At 34.6% G+C, this 27254-nt stretch overlaps 1 protein-coding gene across 3 annotated transcripts in view; it reads right to left on the bottom strand.

The window, feature by feature from the left end:
- Positions 1-27254, bottom strand: part of PPFIA2 (PTPRF interacting protein alpha 2) — a 462329-nt gene that overhangs the window by 152076 nt on the left and 282999 nt on the right. For all 3 annotated transcript variants that reach the window (XM_058568716.1, XM_058568715.1, XM_058568714.1), the window contains 2 exons: positions 22690-22854; positions 16363-16437 (listed from right to left, as the gene is read on the bottom strand). In XM_058568716.1, the coding sequence (XP_058424699.1) occupies positions 16363-16437; positions 22690-22854 (240 nt within the window). The remainder of the gene's footprint in view (positions 1-16362; positions 16438-22689; positions 22855-27254) is intronic.

Here is a 27254-nt window from a genome sequence, read left to right as displayed (position 1 = left end):
ACAATAGGGTATTCTGCACTTTAAAACATGCGCTAAGAGGTGTTGAAACAACTTTCTAGGCCTAAGATGGAGCCGCCCCTGCCTGGGCAGCCAGGTCAGCAAATGGGAACTTAGATAACTTTCGTGTCCTTGTGAAAGCTCCGCTTGACCAGAACCACAGTACCCCCAGTCAGCCAGGCCCCCAAAGCCCACCCAGCCCTGAGCCTTTTCACACCAAGATTGACTATATGGCTCTAGCTAATCAGATATTTTCTGTTTTTGTCTTCCTTGTTCTTTATTCTTTATCCTATAAAAGCTTCTTGCCTTCTGTCTCATTTCATAGTTCTCAGATAGGAGACTTCCCTTCATGAAGTGTTAAATAAAGACTTTCCCTTCATGAAACCTAAATTGTTTTCTTTAATCATTTTTTAAGAGAGTATAGATCTCATATTAAGTGTTCTTATGACAAAGAAATAAAAACGAAAACAAAAGAACACAGCACATTTTTGGAGGTGATATGCTTAGTACCTTAATTCTGCGCTGATGGTGTCATGAGGGTATGCATATGTCCAAACTCGTCAAAATGTATACATTAAAATAGGGGCATTTTTTTGCATATCAATTATACCTCAACAACACTTAAAAATAGAAATGGGCAACAAGTATATGAAAACATAAATTTCTTTGAAGATGGACTGTATTCCCCTTTCAGCACCATGAAATTTGACCTCCTCAGCCAGGCATGGCTAACACTGTAAGTACACACTTGAGTTTTCTGTGTTTTTTTTTTTTTTCCCAATCACTGCAGAAGTGACAAAATTATAGGCTGTGTCCTGGAACAATTCTTTTTAGCTCTGTCATGCTGAGGGAAAGAGTCTTAAAGGAAAGAAAAGCATTTCAAAATGCTTCAAAAGTATTTGAGAAAAGGAAAAAGGCAGAAACAATATTCATTAGTCATTCTTGCATAGAAAAAAGCAAGCCAGGGCAATAAAAGGGATTTATTCATTTAGTTCCTTCCTTAGAAATAACAAAAGAAGCATACTAAAACCCATTATTCTGAACAATTCCTTTTAAAGCCATCCATTTGCTTGGGTTCTAATGGTAATAATCATGTGCTATATTCATTTGCACGTATTTCAATTTTATTTTAATGTGATTTTTAAATGTGTACATATTACAAAATGTCAGTATGGGAAGGGACCAGAACTTATGTGGTCTTTATATTCTTATTTTTATGGGTGAAGAAAATGCAGTTTACAGAGAATGAATGATAAACCTCTTCCTGTTCCCAACAAATTGCCACCTAGTCAGTCCCACTGTGGGACACACACTCCACCTCCTGGATCTCAGTCAATCATCTTTGAAACAAAGACAGTATCATGGCAAAAAATACAACAGTGACCTCATCACCATCAATAACAAGAATATCAACTGAAAGATACTGTGTGCCAACCACGTTTTAAGCTCTTAACATATATTAACTCATTCAAACTCACAACTACCTTATAAGTTCTATTATTAGAGTTGAGCTAATTGAGGCAACGAGGATAAGGAAACTACCTATAGTCACAGAGCTAGCAAATGCAGAACCACTTAGGGAGAATGTAAATTCCCTGGGAGGGAATTACAGTTCCTGTTGGCAGTGTGTTTGCTCCTTTCCTTTCTTGTCCTCAGACTTCTTTTCTCGGCCAGGGCAGAATATATCCACGGCACCCAATTAAATATTCTATATAGAATGAGGGTTTTATATTCACTGCTTTCCCCCTCGTGTGCCCACACTAATTTCTACCTACTCCTTACTCTCCACTTTTTGCAGAGTATTTCATATTCTTTTGCTCCTTCTTATTTCTATTATGATACTTATCTCACTGCTTTGTAATCTCCAGTTTAAGGGTTCTGTAAGCTCGGGCCCTCCAGGACCAGTTCAACTGACCTCACCTTATCAACAGAGTAATTAAGAAATTGTCTTTCAGAAGATTTGCAAAGCCATGTAGCCAGAGCATGCACAGAAGAAGAAATCTTGACCTGAAATGACAGAGGAACCAAAGATTCTCCTCCCCATGGAACCAAAGGACTGGGACATGACCAGAACTTAAAAGTGTGCCTCTTATCAAGCAACAGGTCCATCATTTGGGAAGATCTGGTGTTAAAATTCCTTCACCACCTGTTATAAATGTTTAGAATCTTACCATTAATGCTTGAAGCCCACCAATCAAAACCTGTCCAGCCAATGTTTCCACGTGCCACCCTATTCTCCCTAACCTCTTAAATATTGCCTGGAATCCTGAATTGGGGAGACAGATCTGAGGGCACAGGCCCCCTGTCTCCCTGCAGATCGATCCAACAGAATAAAGCTGATTTCTTTTCCCAAAAGCTAATGCTGTAATTAATTGGCTTTTTTATGCACATCAGACAGGAGAACCCCAATTTTGTGCGGCAACAGATCTATGTTCTACGTTTGTGTTATATTTAGGTCAAGTTTCTTATTGGCAGTTCAAAATCACTTGCATCAAAATCATCTATGATGCTTCTTAAAAATGCAGACTCCATTTTAATGAATCTGGATTTTAATATACTTCCAGGTGACCACTATACACCCTTCAGTGGGGACCAATGAACTTGAAGTCCTCAAGTGCAGAGAGTGTTTCCTTGTCTTTTGCCGTAGTGCAGGCAGAGGCAGCAGCCCAGCCTATGCAGAGTGAGCCTCTGGGACATGACCCAAGTGACCATCGAGGGAAGAGGAGCCACTCCAGCCTGCAGCCTGGCTATTTTTGTCAGGCTTGCAAGCTAAAAATGGTTTATACATTTCTGAATCTTTGAAAAAAAAATCTAAAGAAAAATAATACTTTGTGATACACAGATACTATAAGAAATTCATTTTCCAGTGTCCCTAAATACATTTTTATTGGAAAACAGCCAACCCCATTTGTTTATATAATTGTCCACGATGGCTTTCACTCTACAGTGGTGGAGTAGGAGTGACAGAGACCATCTGGCCACAGAGCCTGAAATATTTACCAGCTGGACCTTTACAGAAAAGTTTGCTGATCCGCGGTATAGTGGCTCACGTCACCTCTTTTTTAAAAAAACTGTTCAAATGAACCCAGTGAAAGTCAGAGCTATAACTCTATTTCCTGATTTTTAGACTTAAGCTCTTTATTCACTTTCACACATTGTTTCTAATGTCATTTAAATCAGTAGAAACAGGATAAATGATCCCTGAAAATGCAATTACTTGATGGAGCGAATGTATTTTTCCATATGTTCTTTGCTACAGTCATGTCTAAATCGGAATGTTTTAGATGACATGATGACATTGACTAATAATATTACAAAAGAGCGAACTGATTGAACGCAGAAAAAAATTTAAAAATATGTGCACATTCTATTTGCAATACTCTCTATCCATAGCTCTGTGTAATTTGTTTCATAGAATTTATCACTACCTAAAATTATTTTCAAATTTATGTTTCAATATACACTCTTTGAGGGCAGGGGTTACTTTTGAGTTGGTTACTGGTATGTCTTCCAGTAACTGGTCTTCCTTGGGTCTACCAAGGCCCAAAACAGTGCTTGGTACCTGTCCAGTAGAGAATATGGAGTCCTGATTAAGGGCGTGAACTGTTAAGTAGAATTCTGATTCTACCATTTGCTGACAATGTGAACTTAAGTTATTTACCTTCTCTGTGCTTCTATTTCCTTTTCTGTAAATGATGATGTTTGTAATACAAGTCTCAAAGGTTACTAATGTGAAGATAAAATGAGTTAAAATGTAGACAACACTTAGAAGAGGGCCTTTCATGTTGTAGGTACTCTATAAGTATTAGTTACTATTATTGTTGTTTTAATAAATGTTGAATGAATGTTGTTTCTGCTAAATATAAAGTCTTAAATTATTAGCTTTGCATGTGTTTTTGATTAATCATTTTTCATGGTCTTCAATTTTTGTTATTTTGATATTGTTACTTCTCATTTCTATTTAATTTACTGCTGGTATGGGAATGCTACTGATATTTGTAGATATATTTTTACATGATTTTATTAAATTCACTATTGAATTCCAAGCATTCTTTATATTCCATGTGTTCTAGATGCTACTTGTTGCACATTAATATCCATTCTCCCACTCTTTAGCAATAGAACTCCTGCATATGGCCCCTCAAATAGAGATTGCACTTGTTGGTCTCTTACAGCTTAGAGTGACTGTGAGACCAAGTTTTATTCAAAGGGATGTAAGCAAAAATCATTTCTGCTACTTCCTTATCATGCTGGTAAAAATTATTCTTGTATGTTTCTTGATTCTCTTCCAGTTCTTGCTGGCTAGAAGTGGTAACAACTGTGGCAGGCACTTTAATCCAAAGATAGAAGTCATTATGCATGTGTGTGTTGAGCCAATAAAAAGTGTGATAAACTCTATCAGTAAGAAAGAATAAAAGCAAATTTATGTAAAGGAATTTTATGATTTAGAATCAGCTATATATTTTTTTTATTTGGTGAGGAAGATTAGCCCTCAGCTAACATTTGTTGCCAAACTTCCTCTTTTTGTTGAGGGCTAACATCTGTGCCCATCTTCCTCCATTTTATATGTGGGACACCTGCCACAGCATGGCTTGATAAGCAGTCCATAGGTCTGCGCCCAGGATCAGAACCTGCGAACCCCGGTGCCTTGAAGTGGAGCGCATGAACTTAACCACTACACCACTGGCCCGGCCCCCAGAACCAGCTATATATTTTAGAAGTTCTATATTGAGTTGATGTACAGATAAAACGAGTTACTTTGATTGTTACAGGAAGTATGTGTAACATTATGCCCTCTTCTTGTGATGAGAGTAATTCTGATACAAATGGAATGACCTTCCTTAAATTTCAAGGGGGCATGGACATCAGTGGTAAATTCAATAACCATTAGGATTTCTGCCATCGTGGTCAGAAGTGTGCAAAGATAGTTGAACATCTTGGTTTGAGCACCATGTTGGACTGGGATCTTTGCCATGAGGTGGTCACAATGGACACATGGATCTTAATATTCTTCCGCAAATACCTAGTAAGGCAAGGTGACTCAGGGTTGGACGTCAGCTCAGTCATGCATAAAACATAAATCAGAGTCCATATTAATTTAGTTACCTGTTTTATCTGTCTGTCAGTATAATGAAGCTATGAACCTTGAAATAATCCATAGAAATATAACAAATATGAAGATATGATGACGAATTTAAATAACTGCTAGAAGGTAAACTATTGATTTAGAAACACAGATTTCATATATAAGGAAATTTTGTTATTAAGAGAAAGGGCAGCCTAGTGGCTACGGTTTTTTTTTTTTTTGAGAATAATTTTACGAATATACTTGAGTATGAAATCTTAGAAAAATATCACAAAATCTTCTTAAATATGGCACTACAAGCACAAAAGATTCACAAAGCATAAAATGAGAGTAATTTTGAGCAGTGAGTGACAAATTGAGGTATTAAGGAGCAATAAAAATAACAATATCTTGGATGTATACTCAGATACTATGAGTCAGAGATTAGTGTGGATTTTATCATTTATTAATAATCAGGTTTACTCAATTCACTTTTTTTTAGCATACTCTAGACTTTATTTTTATTAAGATAACATTGATTTATAACATTATGTAAATTTCAGGTACACGTCATTATATTTCAATTTCTGTTGATGGATGGTAATTAGACTTTGGGTGGTGAACATGATCTAGTGGCTACTGGTCAACACTCAAAATTTGGAGTCAAATATCCTGGCTTTGGATTCCTGCTCACTAGTGATAACATGCAAAACAATTTACTAGTTCCTCTAGGCCTCAGTTTCCTCTTTTGCAAAATGCTGGTAGTAATAGTTACACTTTTCTCATAGGCTAATTGTGATGATTAACTGAAAAATGTATGCATATGTTTGGGGTGTGTGTAGTGCTTAGTATAGTATTCTTCATCTCTCTTTTCATTGTTGGGTTTTAACATACTTTGTCATAAGACATCTTCATCTCCTTTTATTTGGGAAAGATTCTTTGTATTGGAACAGTGCAATTATCAACAGAAAGAAGATGTTTTCATTGATGATGATAACTTGGGTAATTGACAGTTTCTACACTTTTCTTTACAATGCAGTATCATCATACAGGATAATCTAGAGATATAATAAGAAATTGTAGGCCTTCGTGATTAGCTGCCAGTTTGACAATGAGGAAACTTTGAGTTTACCAATATAAAGCAAAAGAGGACATTGTTCAACTATCATTAAACTCTTCCACGAAATAAAATCAATTAAGAACTATACAATTTTCTAACCAAAAATGATAAAATTCCAACATGAAAACTAGGCTCCCAATAAGTGATTCTATTGGAAACTCACAACAGTTTGCAGGTAAGCTGAAAACATCACATCAGACAGCTTTACATTGTCTTCAAGGGATCCAAGTTTGGAATTGCAAGGATGTCATTACCTTATGCAAACACAGCTGTCATTAAACAAATACTATTTTCTGGTAAGTTTAGCCATGGTGACTTGCTTCAAATGCTACCAAAACAAAAAACCTGTATTTGACTTTCTATTAGAATGTTAATTCTAAGTTGGTCAGGGAATTCACTAACGATGAAAATAGTTTCATACATTTACTACTGATGAAAATAAGCTAATTAGCTGAATAGGATACATGGTATACATAAACACGCAAGAAATTAGAAAGTTGTTGTTTTATAAAGGTAGTGATAGATATAAAAAATTAAATCTGCTTTTGTCTCATAAAACTGGGAAGGAAATAGAATTAAAAGAACCAAAAAATGAGTAATTGACAAAGGGTCTACCAAGATAAATAATTATCAATTTTAGGATGCTGAAATAATTTAACTCAAAAACTTTTTGTAGTGGTCTCTTTTTGTACATCTGGAGCTTTCCACTCACAGAAATGGCAGTTTTAATTTGAAGAGAAAAATGACTTGGTCATTTCATTAATTCTGCAAATAAGTGATGCTGTAACTTCAGATATGTACTGCTATTAGTTCCCCCACAGCAAATTCCTTTAATAAGTACTACTCAACAACTCTCCCACTTTCCACCTGCTTTTCTGGATCATCTTCAGCCATTAGATTTCTTTCATACTATTTAAATATAGTGAGTTGCTCATGATTTCAGAAGCTTCCTGGCTATTAGTCCTGCCATGTTTTTCCACCAAAACACCAACTACAACCCATCACCACACACATGTACCGAACCATCCCCTTCACCCCCCTCCCTCCCCCCCCTCCCCCCCGGCAACCACCAATCCAATCTCTGTCCCTATGTGTTTGTTTATTGTTGTTATTATCTACTACTTAATGAAGGAAATCATATGGTATTTGACCTTCTCCCTCTGACTTATTTCACTTTGCATTATACCCTCAATGTCCATCCATGTTGTCACAAATGACTGGATTTCATCGTTTCTTACGGCTGAGTAGTATTCCATTATGTATATATACCACAGCTTCTTTATCCAAGCCCTGTCATGTTTTAGAGAAACATTCCACCTATGGATTTATTTGATGTGGCCAAAATAATCTGAGACAACTTTAACTTCATATTTGTATCTCTTTCTTTCAAATTGTGATGACTAACATAACCTCAGATTTAAATAAGGAACTACGTGGTAGGACCCATGTTGTTTCAGCTGGTAAGCGCTGTGGAAACTGGCTTGATTTAATTTGCTGGGGTATCTTAATGAGAACCTCCTCTGAGTCTACCATCCCACACTAAAATTTCCTTGCTTAGTCTTATTGGCTCCTTGCTGTATTCTACATTGTCTAATTCTCATTCTCCTTAAGCTCACCAAAAGTAACTATTTTCCCACCTCCCTTATCAGATGACCCCTGTTTCCTTGAGAAGAATCTCTCTGATAAAATTCCTACCTGTTTCCTCTCCAAATAAAAATCTTCATTCATCTCAACATTACACATTCCGTTCTCCTACTACTTGCGATTGACCTTGAAACCATGCTTATCCTCTACTGTGTTACCCGTCAATAATCCCTTCTCTTCTGTTTCTTCCTTCTTTCTTTCCGTTGGCTGTAACCATTTTCAATGGGCTGTCTCTTAATATTGCCTACTTATTCAGCTCCCCTCTCCTTTGTTGCCAAATTTCTCAAGACTATTACTCACCATCTCCCATGTTTAAACTTCGAATTGACTCATAAATTCTTTTCATTACAGCTATTCCCCTTCCATTATAGTTTATTGAAACTGTCTTGCAAACATTTCCAGTGACTTTCTAATTCTAAATCTAATCAACTCATATTAGACATAATCTTACACACCTTCGTGAAACATTGGACACTGTTGATCACCTCCAATCCTTACACTTAAAATTCTCTCTTTCTCTCTGTATCTATCTCTATCTCTATTTTGCTTCAATACTCTTGACTCATTCGAGTCTCACATCTCTGATTGCTCCTTTTCAGCCTCTTATTTGCTTTTTAGGGTAGGTTCTAACTTTGCCTGTAACTATTCAATATTTTCCACGTGTCCATTAACGTCCATGAATTCAACAGAGTACTGGTTCTTAACCCAGCTCAAAAGACTGTTGTGATGATTAAAGAGTGTAATGCATTTAAAGCAATGGCCACGGTCCATGGTGTTATAAACCTCCAAAATGTGTTTGCTGCCTCACTCGTCTCACTATCTTGATCCAATATTCTTCTAAATATGAATGATAATAATTGATTTGCCTATGAAATTAGACTTAGGAAATTAGACTTCAGGGATAAGGCCGGATGTAGATGACATAAAATGAAATGCTAATTTCCTTAAGAAAATTCTAATTTAAAGTTGGTAAATTCAGTGGTTGGAATAAACAAACACAGAAAGAAGGCAATATACAAAATATATTTCAGCCCACAACTAAACATGCCAGTTCTTTTTTGTAATGCAATCACGTAGAAAGCTTTTAAAATAAGCACACCTGTGTATTCAATGAAAATTAGTCTGTCAATGGAATTTTTACTGTAGTTTCTGAATGATCCATTTTGTCTGGTTTAATTAAATAATTAAAAAGGTGTATGGGCTTCTGCTAAAGGAGAACACGTTGTTAAGGTGTAATCTATTTATTCTGCTCTGCACTTCCCTTATTGTACATTTTTTTGTGGTTTTCCAATTTTAAGCAGTAACAAAAATACACTGCAAGAAATAAAGACTTGTATTTTCTGTGTCTAAATAATCAGGACTTGCTTTTTTAGGACAATGGCCTGGAAAACGTATTCAACATTAACAATACAATCTGCCTCTGTGGGCCTATTCAAGGATACATAAAATGACAGCAAATTTTCATCATGTATATATATTTATTTACAATGTTGTTTTGATTCTTTCCTTTATATTTTCCATTTCTAAAAGAATATAAGAAGCGCCAGACTGGGTAGTACCTCTGTTCAACACAGTTCAATATTTTCTGATACTAGCCCCTTGTTTCTTTCAAGATATTGTAGTGATTTCTACAAATCTGAACTATAAATATGGTGCCCTTGATTATCACATACATTTTTTACCTTTAACTTTTGGAGGTACCAGTGGTTTGCTAAATCAAAAATCTGATCATATCTCATCTCTCCTTAAAATTTCTTTGTTGGCTTACTGTCGTCTACAGTGACGTAGGCTACAGGACGTCCTGGGCTACAGGACGAAGCCCAGGATCTAGCCATCCCTAACTCAGATTTGCCTATCTTTGCAGCTTTGACCAGCTCCATATCTACTCCTGCCTGCTTCCGTTTTCTTCTCCCAAATCCATTTGATAAATTCTTTGTAGTCACCCTTCAATTTCTAGGTATATTTTTTTTTCCTCTAAGAAGATTTTTAAATATTTTTTCCAGCTTTATTGAGATACAATTGACAAATAACATTGTGTAAGTTTAAGGCATACAATGTGAACATTTGATATATGTATATATTGTGAAATGATTACCACAATAAGATTAGCTAACACATCCATTAACTCACATAACTACCGTTTTTTTTTGTGTGGTGAAAAGACTTAAGATCTACTCTCTTAGCAAATTTCAAGTGTACAGTACAGTATTGTTAACTATAGTTACCATGTTGTACATTACGTCCCCTAATCCTATTCATTTTATAAGTGAAAGTTTGTATTCTTTGACCATCATCTTCCCATTTCCCCTGGTCCCCCAGCCCCTGGCAACCACTAATCTACACCGTTTCTATGAGCTTGACATTTTTAGATTCTATATAAAAATGAGATCCTACATTATTTGTCTTTCTGTGGCCGACTTATTTCATGTACTTAATGCCCTTAAGTGCATTCATGTTGCTGCATATGGCAGGATTTCTCTAGGATGATTTTTGTATACTGTCTGCTTTTCCTCATTCATGCCCATACAATTAATGACTGTCTTTTGTAATACTACTAATCCTTGTACTTACTTTCATTTTCATTTCAGTCATATTGTATTATTTACTTTTTTATTGTGGTAAAATGTACATAAAATTTACCATTTTAACCGTTTTTAAGTGTAAAGTTCAGTGGCAATAAGTACGTTCACATTGCTATGCAACCATCACCACCATCCATCTTCAGAATTTTTTTCATCTTCTCAAACTGAAACTCCATACCCATTAAATAATAACTCCCCATTACAATTACTTTTTACCATATCTATCTCCCATAACAGTCTTGAGAGAAGAACTATTGCTTTATTAATATCTGAGTTTTAGTAAAATATTTATACCCAGTACTTAACACAATGCCTGGCAAATAGAAGATGCCCAATAAATGTTTGTTGAATTGATATGTCATGATCAAACGCACATATCAGATCATTATGTCAGTCAGCCATATCAGATTGTGCCAACTTTCCAGCTCTACTCCACCCTATCCCCACACTTTACAAAAAGGAAAAAAAATTCACTTTCAGTGGTTTTCACTTTACCAAAAAGAAAGAAAAACCAAACCTATGAAAACCAAATAAACAAAAAACCCAAAACCAAAACAAAACTATACCTTCAGTACTTTCTCATTCCACAAAGTATGAATTCCAAATTTTGAACAAGGCATCCAGAGTCCTCTAGAATCTGAGTCCTGTCAACCAACCCACCCTCCACTACCACATCTTTTCACACCCTGATTCTCACCAACACAACCTCATCCGCTACTCTTGAAACAGGCTAAGAATACCGTCTGCTCAGCCTGAAATGCTGTCCCACAGTTCTGAAGCCAAATCATAGTGTTCTTTCAAGAGTGAAGCCTTCTCTGATCCTTTGGTTCAGAATAAATATCCTTCTCTTCTCTGCCCTTCTGCACTTTGTTTGGGCCTCTATTTTGCATTTGTTTAGTTTTGCACTAAATTACATCTTACTTATAGTTTGTATGTCTGTCTCGATCACTAGAGAGGAAAATTACATGAAAATTTGCTCAATGTTTCATTTATCATTTTTTCTGTTCCTTTCTGTCAGAGACTCCTAGAATTTTCTGCACATTGTAGTTGGTCAATAATTATATTCTGAAAGAACAGATATCTTGATCATTTAATGCAAATGATCAGTGTATTGCTGTTTATTGATTATACCTAAGGTTGTTCAAACTACCTATTCAGGGACTAGCCAAGGAACAATGTGAACACACTGGTTAGAATGAACTCTATACAATGCGATTTGACAAATACATATTGATCACAAGGCTCATGTCACTGTACTGAGTGAAATAACACAAGTGAGCAAGATGTGGTCCACTCTCTCAGGGAACTAATAACCTAGGCTTAGAGAGGTACATAATTAATTCAGTCATAATAAACTCTGAAGCAATGAGCTTTAGCAATTTAAACTAAGGAGCAATGACGATTGGCAAGAAATCATAAAAGATTTCATTAAAAAGTGATGTCTGAACTTGAATTTAAGTGGGAAAGTATGATTTCAATGGGTAAATTGGGGTTGTAAGGCATTCCAAGAGAGACATTAGCATAAGTAAGATTAAGAGTCAGGAAAAATGTTGGCTGCTTTCAAAAACAATGAATACCCTAATTTAACAAGACCTTAGAATGACTCAGTTAGGGCAGTAGGGGTAGTGGGAGTTAAAGGTGGATTTTTAGGTGAGGGCCCTTGAAGAGGTTCTTGAAGGTATATTACAGGTCTAGAAATATATATCATTATGTTATTAACTTATATAAATATATATCATATTATTATGTTATTAATATATTAATATGGTGTATATTACATAGAAATATATATTACATAACAGAAAATATTATGAAACATAATCAATATGATTGGAACTTTGCTTAGCAGGTTTAACGTTGAAGAATTATATAGCAGGAAGGGATAGGAGACAAGAACAGATAAAAACCTACTGTAATATATCCCTGGTGAGATTTAATGAAGATCTGAACAATGGTGGTTCTAACATATAGGGAAAAAGATGAGAGTAAATGAATGTGGGGTAGATTGTGGATACAATTAAATGTATGGATTGGAACCACCTAAATGCAGAGAGTTAAGACAAATTCAAAGATAACCACGTTTTCAAGTAGGAGAGAGTAGTGGTACACTAGGAGAAATAACCTCTCTGGGCTCATCTGTAAAATAATAGTAGTACCTGACTTCCAGTATTATTCTGCTGATAGACATGCATTTAGCACAGTGCCTAGAGATTGAAAGCACTCAGTAAATATTACCTATTGTTATTAAGTGATCAACAGAATAATCTAGAATGGATAATGATCTAACTCTAAAATATCTTTATTATTTTATTTGTTTATAAGTACAATGAAAATGTATTAAAAATTCAAACACTATAGAAATATATAGTACATATACTTGCAAACACCAGAGACAACTAATAATACCAGTTTGGTATTTATGTCTGAGAGTTTTTTCTAGTCCCATAATAATGTGTTATTATTCCTTGTATTTGTACAAAATTGGGATCATTCTATGCAACGTCTTCCTTTTCATATAGTAGAATGTTTTGGAGCTTTTTACAGAACAGAACATACAGTTATCTTATATTCTTTTTAACAAGACTACATATTTCATTGCATTAATGCAATGAAATGGCATCTCCCTAGATGCCATAGAGAATCTAGGGAGACACCTGGAAAAACTAGGTGCAGATCCAGGCCCACCAGCACATATGGTGCCTTTGTGTAAATTAGAAAAATTACCCTCTGTAGGTGGTTACAGTCTCTCTGGTGCACATCTTGATTAGCAAACTCTGAGCCGAATTTTAATCCTCTCTTCCCCCTCCCGCTGGACAACCGTGGCAGAGAACAATCTATACAACCATTAGCAAAGTCCTGTGGAGATGCCAAAGCAATGTTGAAAATATTTTTTGTGTAGCTCAGAAAAGAGCATGACTTTTGAGCTATAGATTTTGGTTTCTTTTCCACAGAAGTAATGGTCGAAGCCTTGGATGGATGAGAAATGAATGAGGCCTCCACGGGAGAGATTACATAAAGAAAAGATATTAAAGGGTGATAACTCCAAAACCGTCTGTGAGAATGGAACGAGGGGAGAGAGGAAGAGAGAGAGACAGAGACAGAGACAGAGACAGAAAGAAAATAATGCTATATAGATGATGGAATAAACTCTATTAAAATAATACAATGATGATAGAATAAACTCTACTGTATCATCCTTTCAGACTCCACTTATGCATACATATCAAGGTATTACTTGTAGTCTGAATCACTGCTCTGTGATCATTCCTTTCTGAATATAGGAAGTGAAATAATTTTTACAAATGTTTGGATGAATTCCTTGCTATCTGAACTGTCATTATCACTACAAGAAACTCAGGAATCAAACTGATTCTAATAATGCGGTATTCTCAGTCTCCAAGCTTGCTATATGAACTTATGATACAAACAGATTTGAATACTTGTGAATACATTTTAATTTTAATTTGAAATCTGAAGCATCACATGAAATTTTCCCCAACCCCCTGCTCATTTAGCCATATGCAGAACTTTTGTTCTAATACATCATTGTTTTTGTCTATGTTATGTATCTTTGTTTGGCTCTTAAGAATGTGCTCTTAGTTTTCTTTTCTTCTCTAAATATTTGTTCTTTATTTTCTAAAATATTTTCTTCAATTATTTCTTCTAATATCCATACTTTATCTTTCTAAGGCTGCCAGTAGTATATTTTTCTAAACTTATTTTGTCAGGTTTCTAAATGTATCTTGTTATCATAAATACATGATGACTTACTTTAAAGAGATTTCTTGTAACTATTGCTGTTACTACAAAGAATCAAGAATTCAAAGTGCAGATGTCCTCTGATTTTCTTTTTTACTGTTCATTTTTAAATATAAATTTCATAATGAAGTAAAAGTTGACTTTTCCTAGATACTCTCTTTAAAAACATCACTTATTATTCATAAACAATTTATTATTAGAAAACAAAAGTAACTTTTATTTTTTTATTTTTTTTGCTAGACCTGTGACTTCCTAAATAGGGATTCAGGTTAAGCCACATGGACGTTAATTACAATCAACAACAAAATATATTGAAGTTAACAATAACACACAATTACTTTCCTCTTACTTATACAAATGACTTAAAACAAAAAGCATTCAGAAAGGCTGTAGTAGTTGGAAAGTAATGTCAATGATTTAAAATTTATTTAATCTATGTACAAGCAATCAAATGTACTATACCACCTACAAGAGACTACAAGAATATTTGAGGGCTAAAATTATATTAAAGACAACAGTCAAAAATCTTTCCGCCACTTTTATTCTCTCAAGTGTTGTTCTCCTCCTTTATATATAATTGAAGTATTCAGTTGTCATTTCTGGAGCAAAATTTCAGAGCCTTGCTTGAATTTAAGGAACATTTTTATTTCAGCAAAAATACTTTGGTCCAGTCGTCTCACCACTCCTTTGTTTATGACAAATGGAAACTTTATCACTGACATATTAAGCAAGACTTTTATATTAGTAGTCGCCAAACCTATTGTTTGTTTACCCTTATCAATAAAACATTTTTGTTTTATTGATAATAAAAATAAAATAAAATAAAAATATATTTAAACATACATGAAAATCAAAATTAACAATGATAAAATGCAAAATTAATAAACACAATACTTTCTTCCTGAACATTCCAGGAATGAGTACACTCACTTTATAGATGATTTACCTATTCTCTCTCATAAATGGACTGAGTTCTTCCCATCATTACCCATTATCTCAGAGGTTCTTTTCTTAGATGTACTAATTTCCTATTTTCTTTTTTATAAACTCTCCAGTTTGCTAAGCTGATCTGGTCACTAAAAAGCTTCCTCTATTTTTTTAAACTGTGGTGCTACCATTTACGCTTTTAGCACTGCTAGCATTTAATTCACATGGAACTCATTCTTCCTGTAATTAAAAGGCCATTATGTATAAAGTTTAAATTGTTAAATCTAGAACAAACAAAAACATATATAAGCTCGTTTAATTGGCCTAGTTTATTTTAAAGAACAAGGGAGTTTGTACGGGACAAGATTTTTAGCATGGTTTGAAAATGTGTATTTGTTCCTGTGTATAATGTGAGTGTAAATATTATTTTGTTAAGAATCCCTTGATAAAACTTGAAATTAATGATATTAGTCTCCCACTTCTTTAATTATTTAAAAGTAGAAAGACTTTGCTAAATTGTTTTAGTATGTCCACTACTAGTCATACCAATATTTACATTACTGGAATAAACTTCTGGAAAAAAAGGTAATCTTGTAAATAAATGTCAGAGAGAGAGATGGGGCTAATCTCTGAGATGGGCCCCATCTGAGAGATGGGCCATTTCAGTGGCCTATATAGATTTAATTTGTTATATATATATATCTGGTCTAATGACCCAAGTTCATTTGTGCAGTAATAACGAAAAGAAGTAAAATCTTCTAAACAAAAAACAACTCTTTAAATCTCAGAGATAATCATAAAATACTTTCTTAGAGTCATGAATGAGAGCAAAAGAAGTGGATTCAACGATGCTACTAAACATGGGCACAATGCTTTTAGAAAACAGGAATAATAAAGAGCTCTAAGGGGTTAACTTCATTTGTAACATTTCCTAAGTTTAACAGATATTTGACATGTTTTCCAATTTTGGAGCTGTGTTTCACTTCTTGAAAGGACTGGCATCTGACTGCAGTCTCGCTAAATCCCATCTCGCGAGTTGACATGCTGCTAGCTCTTGATGATTCTCCTTCGGTCTCCTAGTGACAGACATGAATCACCAGAAATCAGAAAACATAACTCTAGCAACTAGTTTCAACAGGCCTTGTTCAGTGGCATATACAGAATGTAGTTTATTTTTTGTGACAGTTTTAATAAAAGTGATGTGAAAGACAAGGGATATAATGTTAACGATATTGCACCTCGAAAGAGGAGAAAGTTTGGTATGTTACCTCCTGATTAGCAGCAGCTAGTTCTTCTTCCAGTGCAGAGACTCTTTCTAAAGAAACCCTCAGTCGCTCCCTTACCTAGAAGAAAAACCAAAATATGTGCAGTAATGTACATCCCATACATATTAAACTGTGCTGAATCTATTAACATTATTAGAGACAGTCACATTTGCCAAATTATTAAAATATTTGTAGCCCTAAGTGCTCATGAATACTATGACTACATTGTCACCTCATGGTATTACTGTATCAAGGGATTTCCTTGTAAGCAAGTCATTCTAGTGTTTCAATGATAGAATTTCCAGTGGGGTTGGAGATTGACACATCTTGTTCTGAATTCTGCTTCACAGTAAATGGAGGCAAAGTTCAAAAGTATATTATGAATTCATCTGAAAAACAGTCACTGATTAAGCATAAGATGTAGGCAAAAAACTTTCTCTCAACTTCTTTAAAATAAGTGAGTCTTCATTTGGCATTTCCTATCTAACTTCAAAAATGATTTGTCTAAAAGCAAAGGATTCTTAGAACTTGAAAAATGTTGTCCATTGCTCATATGTTTTGTGTTAGGTAGAGGTCTACATTGTTATTGAGGGATTGGAAAGTATTTAATTACTCTGGGAATTCCTAACTGGCTTCCAGACACTGAAGGTTAAGCCATTATATATTGTAGAACCAAAGACTCTGCACGTTTAGTTAGAAAATAATTATGATTTACAAATGTTTCAGACATAAATGAAACTCAAAGAAGTGTTTCTTTACTTCTTGCTTTCTTAAAACTTCTAAAATTATTTCGGTTATTATATGTTCAGATCTATAAACATGCTCTATATTACATTCATCAAAAAGATAAATATTTTTTATCATGTAAAAAATATTACATTTATAAAAAAATTCAGAGAAAGAAATTTGACTGAATTAAACTGAATGATTCCAACATCTTGATTTTCCATAGGAAAAAATCAACAAAATTTATAGCTTCAACTTAAGATGCAATTCATGGTGAGTTTTTGATTATTTATGAATTAACATAGATTTTTTTCCATGGGAATGTTACAGTATTTGTGCAGTGAATATGTATTTTAATATATAATTATATTTTTAAAAACTTTAATTTTATTAATTTATTGATGTATTTTAACGAATGGTATTTTTCTTTTTTTAGTGAGATTTATCTGGGAATATAGATTAAATATATAAAATATATAAAAATATACATAATTTTAAAGTTGGAGTTACAACATTATTTTCTAATTAGCGAACAAACAAAAAACCACTAATGTCCTATTAATCTAGAATCTTATTAGGAATTTTTAAAAATCTCAATTATATTTTCATGTTATATAATGATAACTGATATATATCTGGGTGACTGGGTACCCCTAACTCCTGAAATACGTTGAATAAGAAAGAATAAATACTAAGTGGAGTTTAACATCAACTATATTTAGTTATGCCCAAATTCTGTGATAATTAGTAATACATACTTAAATAGACATTTGATGTCAAAGACAATTACACAGGGTCTTTCATGATATTCAGGTGTGCCAGATGAACTGCCAGGTACCAGCACTGTTAGACAAATATCCAATTGTTCATGAAAAATGCATAAAGCTAATGTTGATTAATAACTGAACCAGAGTTACTTGGAAGAAAATCTTTGATGATTTGACTTGGGGAATACTTTTTTATGAACAGCTTGGATAGATGCAAAAGAAGCAAATATTCGGAAGGCATGAAAATGAGGAGGATTGCTGATATGTGGAATGCAGATATCAACAAAGATCTTAGTAAGTGTGCTTGATATTTAACAGGGATGAATGTAAAGTTTTATGCCCGCTTCCTAAAATATCAACTATAAAATATGGCTGTTCTGAAAATGGTCTAGGAATCCTGGTTGATGAGAACAAGAATAGGAAACCGTCCAAATATAAGTTCATGGTCTCACTATACAGAACATTGATCAGATCACATTTAGAGTGCTGTGAAGAGGTTAGGATACCATATTTTAAAAGACATACTGATACATTAGAATGCTTCTACAAGAGTCGTTCAAGTCATATAAGGAATGGCTGAAACCAGGCTATACTGTATGTTAAAATATCTTCCTGATCTTCTTTGCTAAACTTAAAATCATAGAAATTGTTCCAAACTGTTTTCTATTTACCATAAGTTAAGCATTTATATTCTCATTACATTGAGCCTTCAAGGAGTAAAAATCATCAAGCTTATCAAACAATATGAAAATAGAATCACCCTTCAATAAATTTAGTATAGCATTTACAATTTGAGAGTATATTACTCACAAAGGAAGGAATATAAACCTGTCTTTACAAGAAAATAAAAACAATTTCTAAATATATTTTGAATTAATGTTATAAATGTAAAATTTGGTGCTTTTATGATATGAATGCTTTATTTATATGAGAATGCATTATTCTCTTTGTATTTAATTCATTTTTCACTAATCTTTGTTCAAGTTAGTAAAAAGAAAAAGGGTAGGATCCAAAAGAGTAACCTTCCTACAGTATAAAGAATCCTAACATTTTACCTTGTCTGCAGCTGGAACTCCAGTGATAGGAAAAAATAGTATTTCTGACAGTCTTTTAGCTTTTTGCTCTGTTCTGAGCATAGCACTAGCAGAATGCCATAATTACTTTCATTTTTCTTATTGGATTTGATGTTCTTGTGAAGTTATCTAGACATGATTGATAAGCAATGAAAAAATTATAGTTTTACTTTTTTTCCTAAATGTAAATACACAATTGGTAGCCTTTGCTCTGTACTTAACTTTTTCTGACTTGTAACTATTTAACCACATTCAATTAATTTATTGTCTGCATAGTCTTTAAGATACATTGACTGCTTATTTATAGAGCTATAGTGTAACTCCCCAAATATATTTATGTACATCTAGAAATTATTTCTAATTTCATCTGTTACATCTATTTTCTTCATAATGGTATGAAAAATAATTAGAGAGAAGTTTTTTCCCCAAAAGATGTTTCAAGGCCACAGAAATTTTATCCCTGAGGATTTAAAATAGAATAAGTCCCTAAAAATGACAAATGTGTTTCAGGATGAAGAGGGATGAAGCATACGTTCCAAATTGAAATTAAGATACAACAGGGTTTCATTTTGGAATTATCATTCCTATAACAGAAAACATTGTGAGGAAATCTCCTTAGACCAGAAGTTTGGGCCCTATGATATTAGATCATGGAAATGTGGATGTGGAGTGCACATCTATTTACTATGTTTTTTGGTTATATTTCCTGTGCATATCCAATATATATTTTTTAAAAAATAGTAAATGATATCTGAGTGTTGCAAAACACATGTATATTTCTCATTTCCTCCAGCTACCGAATTGGTAAACATATTGGAGAATGATGTCAAAATTACTGTTGGTCTTAGCTAATTGTAAAAATTCTACCCTACAACTCCATGGATGTATAAAAAAGGACGTCGATAATGAAGACTGCCAGTCATTGTAACTGTCCACAGCGATGCTCAAACTTTCATGCTTTATTTAGCTCTTCATGTGTAACCTTATCCTCTATAGTGAAGTTGGTAGTTTTTTGTCCTCAAGACATGGTTAATTGCATCTTCTTTTGATCTTCTACGTATATTATAACGTAATACTTATAGCACTTAAATTAGAATATTGTAATTACTTGTTTATAGGTCTGTCTCCCCACCCCACCCTATCCCCATGAGAAGCTGAGAGCTATTCTTAGTTAGGGAAATTGTCTATGAAGGCACTTAGGCACATATTAATCTCTCAATAACTAAATGAAATGCTATTTAAAACAAGCACGTGGATCAACACTGATACCAACATCTTTGCTTAGTTTGAAAGTTTTGTCAAATGCTGAAATTTATTCATGTTAATAGTAATATTTGTTAACATTCACTGAGCATTTCCCATATGCTAAGCACTGGCTAAGAGCTTTACGTGTCAGATCATATTTAATCCTCGTGATAACTCTGTGAGGTAGGTACTATTATTCTCCTCGTTCCAAAGAAGAGGAAACAGATGCTTAGAGAAGTTAAGTCACTTGTTCAGGTCTGTCCAACTCCAGAGCCCAAGCTTATAATGCTTTTCCCTTAGGCTGTTCAGCATTACTTAGTTGCTAATCAGTTCAGCTGCCCCTGAACTCACCAATGTCCAGGGCACATCTGGTGAGTTAATAAATACTATTGTAGCTCCTAGGGCCATAGTTGAAAATGCTTCATTTAGTTATGCTAAGCTCACTGAACTTCTACATAGTAAATTATTTCTAGATTCTAAGTTGTACAACAACCATTTTCTTCTTAAACGTACTCACAGCCATCAGGTTATTTGTCTTAAATACTGTTTAATGCCTTCTATTCATTCTTTCATAAAAGCACCCCTCACTAAGTGATGTGGGAGTGTTTATAGGGAACATCTAAAATCACACATTCTCGGATACCTTCATTCAAGTCATTCAAAACTGTTAAATTTTCTCGGAACAGGCCATGTTTTTCTTATAGCATGGGTTATTTTAGATATTGGTCCTGTTGCTTAGGGTATCTTCATTTCTCTGCTTATAAAACTCTTACACAGGGGCCGGCTGGTGGCGCAGTGGTTAAGTGCACGCCTTCTGCTTCAGCGGCCTGGGGTTCGCAGGTTTGGATCCTGGGCACGCACTGACGCACCACTTGTCAAGCCATGCTGTGGTGGCATCCCATATAAAGTAGAGGAAGATGGGCGTGGATGTTAGCCCAGGGCCAATCTTCCTCAGCAAAAAGAGGAGGATTGGCAAGATTAGTCACAACTTTCTCTGTGACTCCGTATTGCATTGTACACATCTTTTCCTAGCATTACCTATTATTGGCACGTGAATTTCCAACACTAACTATGAACCCCTCAGTTGTAGGGAGAATGTCTTATCTATAATTGTGCGCCAAATATCTGTCAAGGAGTTTGACACATAATAGATATTTCATAAATATAAAGTCTTGCAAATTCTTGACAATGTACTTTTGTAGTAAGAAAGGGAATATAATATGCAACTAAACATTAAATATATTAAATGATTATTTGATATTAGTTGATATTTTATTTATCAGAGATCTTTACATAATGTCCATTTCTGTTTTATTCAAAATTATTCATAAACTAGTTGTCTCTCATGGCTAAAATAAAAAGTAAGACACAATTTCTTCTTAATAATCTAGAGGATAGAATTATAGTTATCTTTATGCACACACTCCACATAACATCCTGCTCTAAGAACATCTGAAAAACCAATGATAAAAATATACATGTATATAAATATTAAGTAAAGCATAAGTGTCTGCACGCTCAAAGCCTAGATATAACTGGTTAATAATCCCTGGTTTGAATTAATGCTCACAACTTCTCAGATACTTTACAATGAAGTGCCCCAATTCCCACTCTACAAAATCCTAAGGCTTTATTAATTTTAAAAAGTTCATTCTTTGAAATTTCACAAAATTGAAACCATGCCATGAGCCTTACTAATCTTCAAAGGATATTATCATCCTATTGGCTTACTTATGTCAGGAGAACTTATCCGAGTAACAGCTAAGAGAAGCTTACAGCTACTTTAGAAAAGACCTAGAGCAGGTTTCTCTACCACTACCTTATGCTGTCATATGCAGAGCCTCCTAAAAACGTATATTCAGAACTAAAGTATTAGAGATCTAAAAAACATTTTCTGCTTCTAATATAAATCTCTAAAGGTTGAAGTACATCCAATTTATACTTCAAGATGTGTTTAATTGTCCGTTAGTTGGCATCTATAGACACGCATTTTAGAGGAGGGTGTGGGGGAGAGAGACGGAGAGGGAGAGAGAGAAAGATGGGATGGGGGGAGAGAGAGAGAGAGGCTGAATAACAATATTAAATTTCAAATGGCCGTCTGGACTAGGACCATAATGTGCCATAATAGGAGTCTAACTTGATAAGCCTCAGATTCAGTGGTATTAAAAAAAACATGGTTATGAATATTACTGATATACACACAATAATCCAGTTTCATTTTTAAAAAATGATTTTCCTATAATTCACGTGTTCTTCTGAACTGATTTACTTCAGGAGTCAGACAAGTCATGGAGGAAGACCAGGAGCTTGACGCTGCTGACAAAAGCATTGTTAAGCTTGAAATCGTTTGTCAAAGATTTTTGACAAATTTTTAAAATTTGTCAAATTAGTAGATAAAGTTTATTTTTTTAATTTAGTTTTTAAAATTAGTAGATAAAGTTTATTTTATTTTTTAATTTCAGCTTTACTGAGGTATAACTGACATATAAAATTATAGGAATCCTTTCACAATACTATACCTTTTCATCCAAGGCCTTGTGGTGCTCAAACAAAGATTTCAGCGCCTTGAGAACCTCGACTTCGCTGGAAACTCCCGAGGGGGACTGGGCTTGCCGCTTTACCACCGTCATTCTCAGTGATCTTTCATGGCGGGACACAAGGCACTCCAAATGCTCCAGTAACAGCTACCGGGTGTAAGAGAAAATGCAATTATCTTACGGATACAAGTCACTAATACTTATTAATGACTTCTACCTAAAAGATGGCAGGTTTCCATCGTACCTAACGATAACCTCAGGTTATTCTACAGGCAGCATCAGAGAAGCACAAACCTGAGGCTAAACCAAGGTCCAAAATACTTTAGAAGTAAATTGCATTTCTATCATATAACAAGTTACCGAGTTAAAAATATAATGCAAATTTTATGCATTTTTTTGGAAAATTTAATAATTTCAGTATGGTTTCAGTAGAAATAGAACACAACATAAAATGTGTCATCCGATAGGATAATTATTAATGAACATTGTAGAGTGCATGATGATTTTGTTAGGAGAATACTATTAAAAGTCAAAATTAATTTCATTTACATTTGGTCATTTAAAGATTTTGAATTGAAGGAAATAAGCATAATCATGTTGTTTTAAACATGATTATAGTGACAATCACATGTTGCTATAGTGGTAATCACTGATGATTTTATTCACAATTCATTCTTAGATTACATGATAGAAAAACATATGCGACAACCTAGAATATAGTAACTAAGATTTGTAATAGTCATTTCGAGAAAAGAGGTTAGAGGACGTAATTTTAAAACTGTCTCCTCTGGAACCTACGTTTCCCCAGAATAGCCTCTGCGGTGGTCATAGTGATCAGGGGAAAGTCCGGTGAACAGTGTTCAAGTCTGTTCTAGACTCTGCGCTCTGACTTCCCAGAGAAATTTTGCTTTTAAATGTTTCATGAATTGAGATTTTACCTTTGTTTTCATTTAAAAAGGGAGTTCTGCTGCTAAAAACAAAGATACATGAAAAGAAAATAAAAAACTGCTGGGTTAAGTTATCAATTAAATTAAAAAATCAGTTAAATTAAAAATTTTGCTGGTGAAGAACAACACATGACCAGCAAGTTTTGTAGGAGAGATTTTCCGAAGGATAGTGAAAACCATAGGCTAACAGATGATGCCCATGCAAAATAAAGCAGAAGTCACTCAAACAAAAGAGGGAAAAGCAGATATAAGACATTGAGGTGAAAATAAGTAAAGAAAACAAATGTTTTTCAGGATATTTCCTAAAGCTTACACTGTAACAAAAAAAATTTTTTTTTTTTTTACAATGCCACAGGTAGATTCAGTGTCACATATTTGTATCACATTTTCAGTGCTTAATAATTTAATTTCTCTACCTTCACTGTCACTAGTCGTGGTTCAAAGTGTCAAGAAAGGTTGCCATGCTTATGGCACAAAAGAACACAAACATCTGAGATCTTAAATGTATATAGATCCGTAGGTAGGGATCATCTGTAAGGGTCAAAATATTAATACCTCTTCTGTATGAAAATGACATAATTAATATTTTCAAAGAGGTTTCCTTTTTATTTTCAATCTCTGGTTATATTCCTGGTATTCTACTCTCTCGAATTCTACAGATGCATGTGTGCATTGGTTAAATCCAAGCTGTTTCATATCAGTTACGGCGCTCTGCATGAGCTTAACCCTGCCTGTTTCTCCAGCAGTATCTGGTGTCAGTCTTTCTCTGGCAAACTATGCTCTAACCACACCAGCCTCCTTTGAGTTCCTCAATATGCCAAGTCTTTGCATATGCTGTACCCTATGCCTGGAGTTCTCCTCCTTTGACTCTTCATTTGGCCAGCTCTTTCTCATCCTTTTAGACTCAGTTTAAATATCAGCGTCTAATGAAGCATTTGCTCCCTACTCGACATAAACTAGGTCTCTCCTCTTCCCAACCCCCATAATTCTCTGCTTCAGTCTCTTGCTTTATTTCTTCATATCATATCACGATATGTAATTTCTTAAAAAATAGTTCCATGCTATTTCCTCATTGGAATATGAGCTCCATGAGGCACCGTGTCTGTCTTGATCTTCTCTTACTCGAGTGTTGGCTCAGTTTCTGACATCTGTAGGTATGCGATAAATATTTGTTGAATGAATAGAAAAAATGATAAATGAAGTAAATGTTCCAGTGTTCATCCTGGCTTATATCAAAACTAAATCTGCAGCCATGGTTAATTGGCCTGATCTCCTAAAAGTTTAAGCTAATCAACATGGTTATATACATGTATGTTTTAGGTAGACGATATAAAGAAACAAGCATTATAATACAATGAAAACTGATTCTCTAACCGTAAATTAGAGATGTCTTGATTTATACAGTAATTTTATAATATTTGAGCATCTAATATTGCATGGCAATAGGTAGGATACAGAAATGTATAAGATATAACCGGCACCCTCTGGGGAAGGAGCACAAGATGAGTATTATAATGAAGCTATAAGGACATTTGTTATCAGAGACTACCTAAATCTTTTGATCACACGCTTTACAGTGGGCAAGTTCCTCACATTGTTAATCCCACCTTTCCAGCAGAGTACAAAAACTACAATTCTCAGTGCTGGGTGCCACACAGATTCCACTAATTATACGCCCATGCAAGAAGTGAGCCGAACGATATAAATAAGCTGGTGAAGGCATCCATTCTGCTCAAAAAGGAAGTGGCGGAGGAATCATGATTTTACACAGAAGAGGAGAAGCAATCTCCTTACCAGCTTTGCAATGAGGTTCTGGAATTTGGTCCTGAAAGCTCAGGTTACAGATGGTTTTTGCTAAGATTTTCTTAATATCCATTTAAAACCACCGTCTGCTTAAACTAGCTAGAGAGCGAATTCTGGTATCTGCAGCTAAGAATGCTGTGACACTCTAGTCATCAGGTTATACCTACAGCTACCTTTCCTTTTAATAGTCATCTGCCACACCCTAGGTCACTCTCCATTGTTCCTTAAATATGTTAGCAACTAGATCATTGTCATTTTTTCCCACATTACCCTAGTCATAATTCTTGGTGATTTGTATGACTCATCTAGATAATTTCTCCAGCATTTTGGCTTCTAAATTTCTAGACTTTGTGTACTCCAATGGTCTCAATTCTCAATGTCCACCCTACTTCAGTACCTCACAATGGTTTCACTATAGATTCTACTGTTATCAATAAGTGCAACCCTTCTAAAATTTCAGTTTTTATCAGATAACTCACAAATCACTACATTTTAGTTCACTTAGTTAAGTGCTCAAACTCTAAAAATACTTGCATCCTCAATCTCTTTTTCATAGGAATTTGTTACTGCTTCTTCTTGTACTCATGCCCTCACTTTCTCCTTATCCATCTTAAAACTTAGAGTTCAGTCTCTAAAATCACTCCTTTGATGTTCCTACAACTTCCAGAATCTGACCACTTGCCTCTACATCTATCTGTGACCAAGACCCATTATCTCCCCCTGAATTATTATCATAACTTCCTAACTGGTCCTCCTGCTTTCATCTCCCCATCAGGTTATTCTCAAAACACCATTTAAGTTAAAATGTAAGTTAGGTCATTCATATCTCTGCTCAAATCCTCAACATCTCCTCTGGTTCAAATAAAAGCCAAAGTTCTTACGAGTACCAAAGGAATCTAAATTCTCTGAACTCACCTCCTATTCTTCTTGCTGATTCCAGTCTGCCTGCATTGGCTTCACTGCAGTTTCGTGTTGTTTTGTTGTTTAATATATCTTATATATAAGACATCCATGCTCGCACATCAGGGCCTTGCTGTTTCTCTGCCTGAAACATTCTGTTTCAGATATCTGCATGACCATCTCACTCCACCATCTCTTTCATGTTTTTACTCAAATCTCACCTTTCAACAAGGCTTTTCCTGGTCATCTCCTGCACTAAATATCCCCTTCCCAGTTTATTCCTGCTCCTTAATATTTGTCCATATCTAATGTACTATTTATTTTATATATTTACGTTGTTTACTGTCTGTGTCCCCAAAAACGATGTAAGGTCCATGAGGAAAGGAAGTTTTTTTCTATTTTGTTCACTGCTGTATCTCCAGTGCCTAGAAGATTGGCACAGAGTGGATGCTCATAAATTTTTGTTGAATGAATAAATGAACCCTGCTTAAAACAGTAGTTTGTAACAGATATGTTTATAAGTAAGAACTCCTCAGACAAAGGGGAATATAGGATCTGATTGGATAGATTTGACAAAGTAATAGTTAGATTAACATCAAAAGAAGGAACATTGTCTTCCATGGCACATGAAGGTGAGATAGTTACTTAAGTGATCACCTGAGTTCCCCTGAAATGCATGCCTCTGAAAGCAAGGCTCTGATGGATGAGTCATGGCTACCGTAGACATTTTGAAGGGCAGGGAGAATATAAGACAATGGGGTGAAGTGCACTGAAGAGTTTAAAGAAAGAAAGGGAAAAGCTTAAGGTTTTAAATTTTAGGTCAAGGCACAGAGAACCCTGGTGTTGCTACGGCTGCTCATGATAGCTTCTTATTGAGGTCCCAAGACAGAACAAAAA

This window comes from Diceros bicornis, chromosome 25 (genome assembly GCF_020826845.1).
Source record: "Diceros bicornis minor isolate mBicDic1 chromosome 25, mDicBic1.mat.cur, whole genome shotgun sequence".
In the NCBI taxonomy this organism is placed as follows: domain Eukaryota; kingdom Metazoa; phylum Chordata; class Mammalia; order Perissodactyla; family Rhinocerotidae; genus Diceros; species Diceros bicornis.
This window is presented reverse-complemented; position numbering and strand designations above follow the sequence as displayed.